Source organism: Betta splendens, chromosome 15 (genome assembly GCF_900634795.4).
Source record: "Betta splendens chromosome 15, fBetSpl5.4, whole genome shotgun sequence".
In the NCBI taxonomy this organism is placed as follows: Eukaryota; Metazoa; Chordata; class Actinopteri; order Anabantiformes; family Osphronemidae; genus Betta; species Betta splendens.
Window position 1 is genome coordinate 5,392,732 of NC_040895.2, and position 12,883 is coordinate 5,405,614.

A 12,883-nucleotide genomic window follows, 5' to 3' on the forward strand; every position below is an offset into this window, starting at 1 on the left:
TAAGCTCCCAACACACTGGCACACGACCAAGCCGTGACTCTGCAGAAGCTCCCGTATCATTGATGCTGAGTCCCGACGCTAGCTGCCTGCATTCTCTAAGTGTTTCATCTGAATACTGCAACAGCACCGCTGCCAGCGCTCGCTAAATGATTGAAGAGTTCACTCATTTACAAAGTACAAACGCTTTCTGTGGGAGCTCTGCCCGCAGCCACTGAGAAGGTGTCCTGGGAGAGAACGCAGGCTTCCGTTCCAGCGCGACGGCTTCAAAGAGAAAACTGATAATTGGAAACACAACCGTGAGGGTAAACGGCAGGAACAATCTGCCTCCAATGGATTTGGGAGGGGGAGAAAGAAATGAACGGTTAAAACGCCGATTTAATATTTAGAGAAAATACCACAGGCTCGTTAACAGGCCCGACTGACCATGACTGGACTAAGGGAAAATCCTGAGGTTTCAGATGTAAAGAGCTCCGCAGAGTAACAATGTGTCAGCAGGGAGGTTGTTCCATATGGGGGGGGGGGTTCTGCGGTCTGCAGAAAAGTAGAAGGTTTATGGAGATCAGACGGTGTGACTTAAAGGTCTGAGCAGACTTTGACTTTTGGGGAGCTGAGGAAGATGAGCTATGTGGACCAACTAGGGCTTTGGCTCATTAATTTACTTGTTAGGTAATGCACAGGCTCTTCACCTGCACTATATCTAGTCTAGTAGGATGCAAGGTAGGGCCTCTGTGGAGCTGGTTTGTTTCTCCAGCGTCCCGCTGTTTCTGAACATAAAGTCACCCATAATGTCAGTCATGGCCAAACTCAACCAACAACAGGCAGTGAAACCTGTGATGTTACTAACTCAAGGAATATGTTCTGATACTTTTTTATTTATTCTAATCCAACCAGGTAAAACGAATTTCAGTCCTAATAAAGCATCAGAGGCCTTTTAGACATTGTTGGGTTGAGCCTTCACTTTGTGAATCCACATGATCTGTCGTTTCAGGCACCGAGCCCGACCTGCGGCCTCGAGCCGTGCGTTCCAGCGCCTGTCAGGATCACACTAACCTTCACCACCGCATCGATGCAGTGGAGAAGGTGATTTTTCCGCAACAACACAACACGAGCCTCTAGTGTTGTCAGCTTTGTCAATAGATGTCCGATTTCTATCCAAGACCGGCTTAAATAAAACACATCCTCAGCATTTCCTTTCAAGGATGTCAGTTCAATGGCGTCTTCAGTCTCACTGCACCTTGTCTGAGTGAGAAACCAACCTTTTGGTCAATGATCCTACTCATATAAATAATTATTAATTACACACAAATAATTGATGTTATAATTTATATATTTGTAATAAATGTGTCATATACCTGCCACAAATGTGTTGTGTTTGTGTTTTGGGCAGAAAGTGGAGGACACGGTTGAGAAGTTGGAGGCGGAGCTTGCGCTTCTTCTGGACACCATTGAAGCCCCAGAGTGGCGCCCACTGTTGGACAACATGGGAAACACAGCTGTGGACATTCTGGATGATCCAGGACAAATATTAAATTAACCTACACAGAAACAAGGCTCCTGAATGTTACCTGGACGTTTCTATGACTAGGAAATTATCATGTATGTCTATGTTTGAGTTGAGTTGATCCCATGACTTCCTGTTCAATTCATTGAAAGTTTTTGTGCAATTCCCACCCTGCTCTCTATCGCCCCCTGCTGTCTGCTCACAAACTGTGTAACTGGGTAACAATGACAGAAGACAGAAAGGTCCAGGAAGAGTTTTATTTCTTTATCAAAGCAGGTAAAGCAGCATGTTTGAAACACACGGCGCAGCTTCAGTTAGTACTAACAAGGCTTTCACTCGTCCCCCTGTAAAAATCTTGCAGCACGAGATAATGCAAAATAGATCACAAAGAGGAAATAAGAGGCAAAGATCACGTTTTCTTCTGGATTTTTTTTCTCCACAGGGCACTGAGTTTCAGAATGATTTCAGACATTACAGCATGATACACCTCAAGAGCACTGGTCAGGAAAAGACTGAATAGGAGACATGCTGCTGCTGGTCAAACACTAGCACAAAGCCTTTGTTGAAAACACCTAACGGCATCCAGAACATTAACACATGAAGAAACATGTCAGGAGAATCTGCAAGCACAGTCCAATTAAGAAAAATCACCAACAGCCAGAAATAAATGGGGAAAAAACTGTAGTAAGTGTTGCAACTTAGAGCGAAGCTACACTTCAATTAAGAACCAAAACCCATCTGTAACGATTTACAAATGATTACCGTGTAATTACACTTCAAGCCGATGCTGAATGTGACGGTGAGTAGAGGGAATTTGTTGGAAATAACTGAGCTTTCCCTTTGCACAGACATTCAGGGTTTTAATAATGCAGCAAATCCTGCGCTGGGGTGAAATGAAAACCTGCCCCAGTTCCCGTTTCTTCTTCCCTCACTGCAGACAATAATGCAACATTTAAGTCACACCGTAGGATCACACGGAGTTGCTGACCTCAATCCACGCACACACACACACACACACACACACACACACACACACACACACACACACACACACACACACACACACACACACACACACACACACACACACACACACACACACACACACACACACACACACACACACACACACACACACACACCAAGGCCACGAGCCCGTATACTTAGAACGAATCGTCGAGCCGACCGACGGGACGCCAAAAGGTACTGCGTGTCATCTAAGACTATCATGCCATCCATGTAACACTGGGATTATACGGCTTTTGTACAGTTTAAAGTTCACAAAAAAAACTGTCCAGGAACAGTCATGCAGGCCACTCTCTGATACTCCGACTCTGGACCGCGTCGGTCATCAGGTGAGCATCAAGGTACGCTATTACCAGAAGCTCGTGCATGCACAAATCAGGCGGTAAGGCTCACGCTCCAGGCTTCGGCAAAAAAATAAAAATAGGCTTATACTGTAGATGTACATGCAAAAAGCAAAGAAAAACAGCAAAGGGTTTGAGATTATTCATCACATACTGTAGATTAGGACAGATGCCACTTTATAACCGCTTAGAGAAGCGTCTGCATCTAATCATAACGTCTAAGGATGCAAGAAATCGCACTGTTTTGCTTTCTCTGAGGATGAGACGGACACCACTGTCTCGTCTGCTTAGCTCAGCATTACAGAGGAGGGTCAAATCGCTGAGCCAGCCATAATGCTGAACCACCAGGAGCTCTGCTCACTGGTAAAAGCCTGAAAAATACAAATAAAATTTGCCAAAAATGCCTTTTCTGTGCGTCCAGGGCAGCGTTTGCATCTGGCTGTGGCTGGATTAAACACACAACACAATGTGCCAATTAGTGAGCTTTAGACCCCGTTAGGTGGATCTTCTAAGTCCTTAGAGAACTCGGCTAATCACCGCCAGCTCCAGCTCCCTGCAGACGAGTCGTAGCAGGATTTATTTCTTTAAAAGGCAGCAAACAGGCTAATTTCCCCAAATGCCTTAGATGTGAAACTCCCGTCTTACCTGAAATAGATAATTCATACAGTATGTTATCATGTTATCATACTATGGTCATATAAATGATAAGTGCAACCCCCCCCATGTTATCCTGGGAAAAAGAGACACATGTTCACACACTCAAAGTTCCTTAGAAATGGTTATGCAAATGGTAGAAAAGCTTTGGCATAGTTTGCCTACAAGTTGTGCCTGCACACTTGGAGAGGAGGAGCAGAGCGAAGCCGCAGAACGCTGCGCCTGGCTCCTCCTTGAGTTTCTATGTCTAGTAACGCAGTCCCCACATAAAACTGTGGCGAGTTTAAGACCCTACACATTGAGCTATTTACAGGGTTTTTCATTTTTATGAGGCCTTAGTGTTTTAAGGTGGACATTTGCTACATGTTCCCAGCGGTTAGGACTGGGATTTATGGGCCCACCTTAATGGAACCACTATCACTATGACAGTAATAGACTAGTTCATCTATACAATTTAAAAGAGCAAGAGGGCACAGCTACACATTTATACTGTACAGCCCCCACCACACGACCTTCGTACAAACTGAGTACTTAAGAGATGAAGCCTAGTGAAACAACACGATTCTTAGAGGAGGAGGTGGTTGGTGATTCGTAGTTGGGGCAGTTGCTCAATGCTCTGTGCATCAGAGCACGGTGCAAAGATTAAACACTGTTCTACACCTAGCAACTGTTACGGACACAGCGACAACCATTCACCCCGACGGCTGCACTGGTTTGCCACGAATGACAGCACTTATCCTAAAATAAGCTCGGGGAAAGCGTTCGCTAACTCAGAGGGAAGGACTCCAACTAGCATCCTGGCCCGTGCTGCGTCCAGTTATCAACCCAGCCCCGTCGTCTCCAGGAGCACGAGAATGTTCTGAACCGGGCCACAAACGGGGCTGTGGAGGAGAGGGAGCTGAAGACGCAGGCGACAGCAGCAACCGAGCACGAGCGTCTGTTGAATATTTGAGTTTCCCCACACTTGGTTTTCAACAGGAAGGCTGAGAGGGGACGTGTCCCACCAACCCAGTGGGCTGCGATTGCTCAGGATGTCGTCATGCTCCTGAACACCTAACACCTAAGTGATGCGTTGTTTGTCATGCTATACTGTAACATTGCATAGAAGTTAGAGCTTACTCTAGGGCGGATGGTACAAGTACGACGGGGGCTCTCTGTAAATCTGCTTCATTCACGCCTTACCCGAAGGATGCTACAGAAAGTAAGAGAGGGAAAAAAGGGGAACGCCCGGAGACGTTTGGGGTCCTGCTGTGCGTCACGTCGCCCCCGCTGCGCTGAGAGGTGAGAGTGTATCTTTTGGCACCGCAGTGGCCACAGAGACCCGCGAGCACCGCCGGGAGGCGCCGCGGCGCTAGCAGCTGCCGGGGGACGAGCACACAGAGCCGCACATGCTCCGTTTGGAGGAGGACTCGGGCTCCGGCTCCGGTTCCGGCTCCGGTTCTGGCTCCGGCGCGTCGTCGTCGGTGGCCCCGGCCTCGGCCTCTCCGTCCCCGTCGGCGCTGACGTCATCGCCTCCGGCCTCGGACTGACCCTCCTCCTGACGCTTCTTCAATCTGGGACGGATGAGGGAACAAAATAAGATGAGCACAAAGAAACAAGACATTTGTCACATTCATCAGTTAAAACATTTGTCCCTCAGAAATGTATTAGGCCTAACATGCAGATGGAAACAGCAGCACGTTGAGCCTGTGATACTGGACTCATCTTCGATCTGCATATTTCTAGATTTTACGGCTTCCGTTATAAATAGATTATCATTAATTCCATTTTCCCATACAGAAGCCTGCAGTGGCAGAAGCTGGTCAATAATGAATGAGGCAATAATTTGGAGGAGCACGGAACTGCTACATCTCCGTCAAAACACATTCTTTATCTCTGTGATGCACTTGACATAATCTAGTGACACACACTGAAGAGTAGCTGCATAATATTTACAGCGGGGTGAGCCTGTCTCTTGAATGTATGATTTGCATATCCAGAAGTGAAACGCAGGGCTCTCCTGCAAGATGAACGGCTGCTCCGCATCCGTTTTGTATTACAGTAAACATGAATGAGTATCAGCGGCTCGGCTTCACGCTCAGCACTGCGACAGTTAGCGTTTTAACTTCCCTCCGCTGTCATACGCGCCGCCGACGCTCCAGGGTGCGTTCGCTCCTGCGAGCGGGAACATGACTTTGCATACGCTAACTGGGCTATCAATTATTTCTGGGAATTGCCATTGAGTCACATTGTCTCATTCAAACTGGTGCATTTGGAGCTTTTAACATGAGAGCCGGTAAAAAAAAAACAATGAACTAATTCGCCCTCAGGCTGTTAATTCAGCGGTGCTGGACGTCTCATCCTCTTGTTGGTCATCACGATAAACATTCAGCGTTCACACGCTTTAGCGTCTGTCGCTGTTTAAGCACAAGTGAGGGAAATATAACTTTGGCTTTGTTATGGAACAAAACCCATAGTTTATTGCACAAGTGGATTTTATTTTGGTAATTCTGGGCTATCACTTCTGGTGATATTTCCCTGAAGTAGTTGCTTAGATGTCAGAACACAGCAGTGAATGGAACGATCATCACAGACGGAAGTGAAATCTGCCAAAATTACTTGGAAGTGAGAATGGTGGCAAAGGGTCACGTTGGTGTTTGTGGGACGACTGGGACCCAAAACACTGGAGCTGTAGCAACTTTACTGTCCTGCTGTATCACATGTACAGACGCCTGAGCAGCACGGACGTATATCACCACAACCAAAGCCAACACAGCCAGCTTCGACCATGAGTAATAATTATGGTGATATTTTCCCTGAAGCAGAAACCTTCCTGATGGTGTCGGTACATAAACAGGCCACACTCTGCTTTCAGTGTGAGTCGCAGATGGTCCGCGGCGCTCGTGTTCTCTTACTTCTCGCGGTTGAAGATCATGAACTCCTGCTGCACCACATCAAGGCACTCCTGTAGGTAGTCGTTCTCCTGCGGGCAGCAACATGCGAGAAATCATTACCGTCCTCATCAACAACAACAACAACATCAGAACCGACGTCGGCTCGAATCAGTCAGCTGTGACTTCTGGGGCGAAAACATATTTTCCCTCAACTCCCCCCTCTCTCCTCGCCTTCATTGCTCTTTTTAGTCATGAATTGTTTGTGAGCCCTCCTCAAATTGGATGTTTGGCCCAAGACAAAAATAGAAGCTCATATTTCCGAAAGCACTTGAGGCCATGACAACAGCACTGAAGGCTTCATAATTTAATAATCTCAGTAATAACGCAGCACACACACACTGAGCTGAACCCACACACACCAAGTCTCATAACCCCGATACTGTTACACATGCGGCCAAATGTGACAAACACATTGAGGACTGACATTAGTAACTGTGATGTCATGATGACTGTCTGATGGGAACAGGCTGCTTCCCATAAACATTTATTCAAGATACAGAGGCAGCGTGGAGAATATTAAGACAGGTGTCTCTGAACCTTTTTAGTTTCAATTGTTTTGTTTTTATTTAGACTACAGAATATTGGACAGATTCATATTTGGACCTGTAACTGTCGTCCAAGACAAACCCACCACACTCACACTGAGTAGGAGCGGCCAACAGGTGTTCTGTGGGCGTAGAACACTTCAGAACTTATTTGCTACCGTCAGCTGGCTCGACTCTCTCCAGAGGTTACAAACTGTAGCACCAGCACCATTAACACATTTCTCTCATCTGTACCACATCTGAAGTGCGATTTATTCGCAACAAGCAGTTGCCAGGCAACCGGGTCTTGATCCTAAAAACACAGCGCTGTCTGGGCATTAACCTTGAAGCATGAACTAATCTGTCTCTGCTCAAATTTACGCACACTGCCTGAAATTAAGAGCAGTTTAACTCACATAAAACTTCAAAGATCGAATGAAACAAAGACGAATTGCAGCATTTAATAATGGGAAATACAAAAACGTAGACATCCGTCTATATTGTCCAGAGCCACTGTCACTCACAGACTGTGAATCCTTGCTGTTGTCTCGAGACCGGTTCTTGGCCAACCTCTTCTTCTTCTTGTGAAGCGGACGCGACTCCAGGATCATCTCCTCCAGCTCGAAGGTGGGGTCGCAGTGAAGGCGACCTTTCTGCAGGAAACAGAATCACAGGGGGGAACTTTAAAACTATAAAATCAGATACAGCACCCAAGGAATGTGTGACCATCTGCCTCGCATCTGTCTATTTCTGCTCTGTTCACACTAACGTTAGGAACAAAGCCGGCCTCCATCTTCTTCTCGTACACGGCGTCCCAGTTGACATCAGCGAGGTAGGGAGACGCCTGCATGTCAGACAGGCTGGAGAAACGATGCTCTGGGTTCACTGTCAGCAGCTGAAAGGAAGCCACACGCACATCACTGTCACCTTCCAAGCAGCAATATCACCTTCACAGCCCGCTCCTCTGTCCCAGTCAGGACCTTTCCCTGTGGGTGGGTCGTATCAACTCAAATGTGATGTTGTTTCTTTCTGTCTGAGTTTAAAGTTTCTAATAACTGTTTCCCAAAAAGCTGTGTGTGACTAATTCAGTTTGAGCAAACGTTACAAAAGCCTAAAAGCCTGTGTTCCTCGATGTGTGTGTGTCCTCTGAAAACACTGGATCTCAGGGGAACATTAACTAAACGCAGCCTTGATGATCGACACACAATAACTTTAGGAGCTGTGAACAAGTTTATTCAACATATAGAATTTTGAGGTTTACATTGTTTATATATAGTATATGTTTATATCTGTCAATGTAACAACGTCCAGGTTAACAACATGACAGCGGTGACATCACATGCACCGCAGCCCCAGAGCTCCCACACCTAAATAAAGAGCTGCTATTTTGAATGCTTTCAATTACACCTGCACATGTTTCCTGCTGTGACATGTGTCAGTTTGACAGTACGACAGAAAAAACAATGCTGATGTGAAGGTTTAACTTTTAGAATGTCGGTGTGTAAAATGAGGAACAGCTCCACTTGCCAATAGATGCTTTTACAACAGAGGGCACTGTTTCATCAAACCAGCCTTTCATCAGGTAGGAATTCAAATTAAAGCGCTCAAAACGAGAATGAACGGGTTCAGCAGCTCATTGCAGCGAGGAAATAAAACCAGAGCCGATTCCGTTTTAATGCCATCTGTTTTCATTCCCCACCTCCGTGAGGACGATGGAAACGAGAGCGCGGTCGCATGTGAACTCTCTCCCCTCGCCTTCACTTCCCCCTCCGCCGGTCAGAGGCTGATTCAGCTCCTCCTGCAGGGCCAGTTTAGGTCTGTCTCAGTGGAGTCCAAACACGGTAATCGATCAGCAGCGGAGCGGAAGAGACCAGCGCTCCGTCCACAACACTCAGGCACAGAGCACATGCACGGATGTGACCCCCCCCCCATACATATACATTTCCCCCTGCTCAGTCTACAACCTTATCTTAAAATCACTAAAGAAGCACTGGAAGGGGGAGCGAGGAGATCGCTTTCCCCTCTAATGACAACATGCTGACACACAATAAGGCTCAGAAAACATATCGCATTCAAGCGGCAGGAATAGCGCTAACTCATCCAACTGACAGGTCTCTCACCCATAAGAAAAGTGAAGATGAATATTATGAGCAGCGCTACACTGGTGGGCACACAGGCTCCTGCTGCTGTGCCTCCATCTTTCAGATCCCCATCTGTCGCTTTTCGTCTCCTTTGCCCTGAGGGTCTTGGCTGATCCTCCCTCCTTCCAGTTCCGTCCCCATACAGTACCTGCATCATCTGTTCCTTCCTCCCCCTCCCTTATTATACTGTCCTCAATATTATTTCTATATGATGCTGTATGTGTAGCTCACCTTCCTTAAGAGGGAAACCAGGTCCTTGGGCCAGGCTGGGTTGTACTGGACACTTACTGTACTGAAGAGCTGAATCAGAGACTCCACCGAGTTGCTGGCATGGATGTCATAGGGCCTCTGGTGGTGGGAGAGAATGACAAAGAGAGCAGGCTGTTTACTTCTGCAAACCTAATGACACCCGAGAGAAAGGCCGATCGTGGCCTACCCATCCACGCAGCACTTCAAAGGCCGTCACCCCTAGCGACCACCAGTCCACTTCGATGGCGTAGCCTGTGCCTCCACTTATAAAAGACTGGAAGATCTCTGGGGCTGAAAGCAAAGACAGACAAGTGACGGTTTCGACCACCAAAGATCTCAATAATCACAGAATAATAATCAGCTATTCACAAATAAACACCCAAAGCGATGACTTTCTGTCTGTTGAGACAGAGACAGTGTCTCTGCTGAAGAGTCTAGCATCATCTAACAGCAATGTGTCATAGATCATGGGAGTTCTGCTCATTTGGATTCACTGGAGGCGAAGGGGAACACGAGGGCCCGTCATTGGCACCGACGTCTTGATCATCGAGAAGCTGCCTTCACACTCTGCTGGGTCCGACAACCGCTCTGAGGCTTTGATGGTGGTGCCGTTTACGTCACAGAGGTCCTCAGAGAACACACCTGGCCTTCGCTGGCCCACCACCAAACTGGTCATGCTCCACGAGGCAGCACCACTTCACCGCGGCCTCTGCTTTTCCTCTCACGCCTGTCGCGCTTGCTCATTGTGATCGCTCTCTCTCTCGCTCGCTCTCTCGCTCACGTCTGTGCTGGGGGACACAACCCACCCTTCTTGTAACTGTAATAATGCGCCACCTTGATGTGAGCGAACTACCTGTGCAACTTGATTAAGCTGCAGCTCCTACGGTGCTGATAAGAATCAGTCGGGCGGCATAAGGATGGAGAATCTGTCTGTCGCGCTTGCAAACCATTCCCATTCTGCGCTTCTCAATCGCACTCATTGTCAGTTTCAATCTAGTTGAGGCAGATGAGACAGTTTCAACACAAAGACCCTTAATAAGACGCTGTTACCCATGTAGGGCTTGGTTCCAGCTAAGGCTGTGGCTCTCTCTCCGTCCTTTATTATTGTTGCTATGTTGAAGTCTGTCAGGTGAGCGTGACCTGAGGAGACACACACACAAAAGCCATTTGTACTTCAGCACGCTTAATCAAATGTCCTCTGATCACTTGAAAAGGAAACGTTTCAAAGTAGTAGAAATCAATCATTCCAGTAATAGTTGCTCATGGGCTAGTGTTTGGGCATTCGTCACCGATTATAATAACGGATGACAGGTTCAGCTCTTAGATTCTTCTGTAATTTACTAGGAGGGAGTCTTTGTCACATGTGGTACCGACGGAGAAGCCAGAGATCCACTCTGACCGACAGCAGCTTTAAATTTGAGATGAAGTGAGACAGCTTTGGTAGCAGACACTTCCAGATAAAAATGTCAAAGCAATGATGATTCAGAAATGGCACCGTGGTAAACGGCGTCAAATACTTTTAAGCAGAATGTGGACTGATGGAAAGAGATAACCACTGAGTACTTGGATAGTTATGGTGAGATCCTGAGCATAAAACACATTCGGTCACAGCAGCAGGAAGTAGAAATTTGAAATTGCACCGGAGAAAGAAAATGGACTCTAATCTGCAGACAGTTTGAGTTTAACAAGAGACAAGATCGGAGATTGGCTCGACAGCATGAAAATGGATAGTCAGAGGGCGGAACTCAGATGAAACTATTCAGATTTTGTAGACTGTGGGCCGTGCCAGTTGTGGAGCCAACGCCGGCGATTACCTTGCTCGTCCAGCAGGATGTTGTCTGGTTTGACGTCTCTGAAAACAAAAGTAGAGTCTATCAATCAAATATCACAAACTAAATCTTGTGTGTAGTCCAGGTTTGTGTAGAGGACTCCCTGGCCTGTAGGAGGTGATTGTTGATCGATGCATGTGTGAATCCCAGACATTTTGGAGGTTCGTCTGCACGTTTCATCCACTGAGCATCCATGCAGTGGGCTCACATGCACTTCCCAGCCCATCCACATGCCACGGTGGTGTGGACGGCACACGTGGTCCACGGAGAGCAGCTACGCACCCCAAACAATGCTGGTTGTTTCCTAAGCTGACTGTAATGTCATCTGCCATGTAACTGTGTTCAGGAGACAAAGCCTCCGCCTATACGAGGTGCACTAGAAGCGCTAATGTGTGGAGTATACGATAATGATGAAAGAAGCGACCCTGTGGTCTGTGAAAGGAAGAGAGAGAGGGAAACTCCCCACTCATACGTCCTTTCTTCTCATAGGACTAATTTTACATCCTTGGGCATGGTGGCAGCCGACTGTTGCTAGGAGACCGGAGACCCTTCTTCGCTCAGTTGGTGCAACAAAATAATTGTATAGTATTCTCTTGTCAAAAACTTACAGGGTGGAACCAAATGGTAGAGCTGGAGACGACCGCGGATACCCAGGGATTGGATCAGGCTCTGAACGCAGACACAACTGTGTCAAAGTCAAAACAGTTGCTGATAAATAAAGGAGGAGAAAACGCTGGAGGGAAAGAGAAGATGCAGCAGGAAGCGTGTGTGCAGTGTAGTGGCTATTTAGTTGTTACCCATCACACAGTAAACGTGTTGAGTAACTCACTCCGTGACGTAAAGACAGACGGTGAGGTTATATAATGTATATATATTGACCCTATGTCAATTATTATACATACATGAGTCGTGTGTGCGTACACTTGTGTGTACTGTACTCTACATGTGTAACGTGTGCAAAAGTAATTAAAAGAATGGTTAAATATTGTTGATTATCAAGATAATGAGATAATGGGGTCTTGTCTTCGTTATGAGGTTGCCAGGCAACCAGGCAGTGAACTATAAAAAATAAATTAAATAAAAACCTTCAAAACTTTTTAAGAGTTTTTGCCCTGTTTTTATGCGGATTCAACTTCCTGTGTGTGTGTGTGTGTGTGTGTGTGTGTGTGTGTGTGTGTGTGTGTGTGTGTGTGTGTGTGTGTGTGTGTGTGCGCGCGCCTGGGCTCCAGCTTTTTACGTAACGCGTAGACATGAGTCCTTTCATGTACCTTACTCTAAGTATTTGTTTGAGCGAAGGGACGTATCTGAAATGAGGTTTGGAACAAGGTTCAAACTGTTTTGCAGCCATCTGTGGCACTAAATCTGCAGCCTGCAGGGAGCCAGCTCTTTCACTTACTGGACTGCACAGACACTTACTGCTGCTCTCAGCATATATGGACAAAAAGCCGCGGACAGCGAATGCACCCTAGTTAAAGATGATGGATCGGAACGATTACAAGAACGAGTCGGCGGGTTATTTATAGCTACGTACTGTAAAGCAATGCAAATGCATATTCTTCATATCATTTCTTATGTGTCTTTAAATGAAAGCTAAGTCATAGAGGAAACACAGACTGTTGAAAACACTCTGTAGACAGAGTAAAAACATGACTAACCCACTTTACAAGTGTCTCTGCAGAGCTGTA

The 12,883-nt window shown here is 46.7% G+C and overlaps 1 protein-coding gene across 4 annotated transcripts in view; it reads right to left on the reverse strand.

Moving 5' to 3' along the window:
- Nucleotides 1–1,743: 1,743 nt before the first annotated feature.
- The window catches only part of LOC114870612 (serine/threonine-protein kinase 32C-like), a 46,365-nt gene continuing 35,225 nt past the window's right edge, over nucleotides 1,744–12,883 (reverse strand). For 3 of the 4 annotated variants that reach the window (XM_055502361.1, XM_055502362.1, XM_055502363.1), the window contains 9 exons: nucleotides 11,184–11,221; nucleotides 10,420–10,509; nucleotides 9,557–9,660; nucleotides 9,352–9,468; nucleotides 8,679–8,777; nucleotides 7,749–7,874; nucleotides 7,504–7,632; nucleotides 6,417–6,484; nucleotides 1,744–5,075 (listed from right to left, as the gene is read on the reverse strand). In XM_055502361.1, the coding sequence (XP_055358336.1) occupies nucleotides 4,874–5,075; nucleotides 6,417–6,484; nucleotides 7,504–7,632; nucleotides 7,749–7,874; nucleotides 8,679–8,777; nucleotides 9,352–9,468; nucleotides 9,557–9,660; nucleotides 10,420–10,509; nucleotides 11,184–11,221 (973 nt within the window). In that variant the 3' untranslated portion in view covers nucleotides 1,744–4,873. The remainder of the gene's footprint in view (nucleotides 5,076–6,416; nucleotides 6,485–7,503; nucleotides 7,633–7,748; nucleotides 7,875–8,678; nucleotides 8,778–9,351; nucleotides 9,469–9,556; nucleotides 9,661–10,419; nucleotides 10,510–11,183; nucleotides 11,222–12,883) is intronic. The other variant, XM_029175481.3, reaches the window with a different exon arrangement.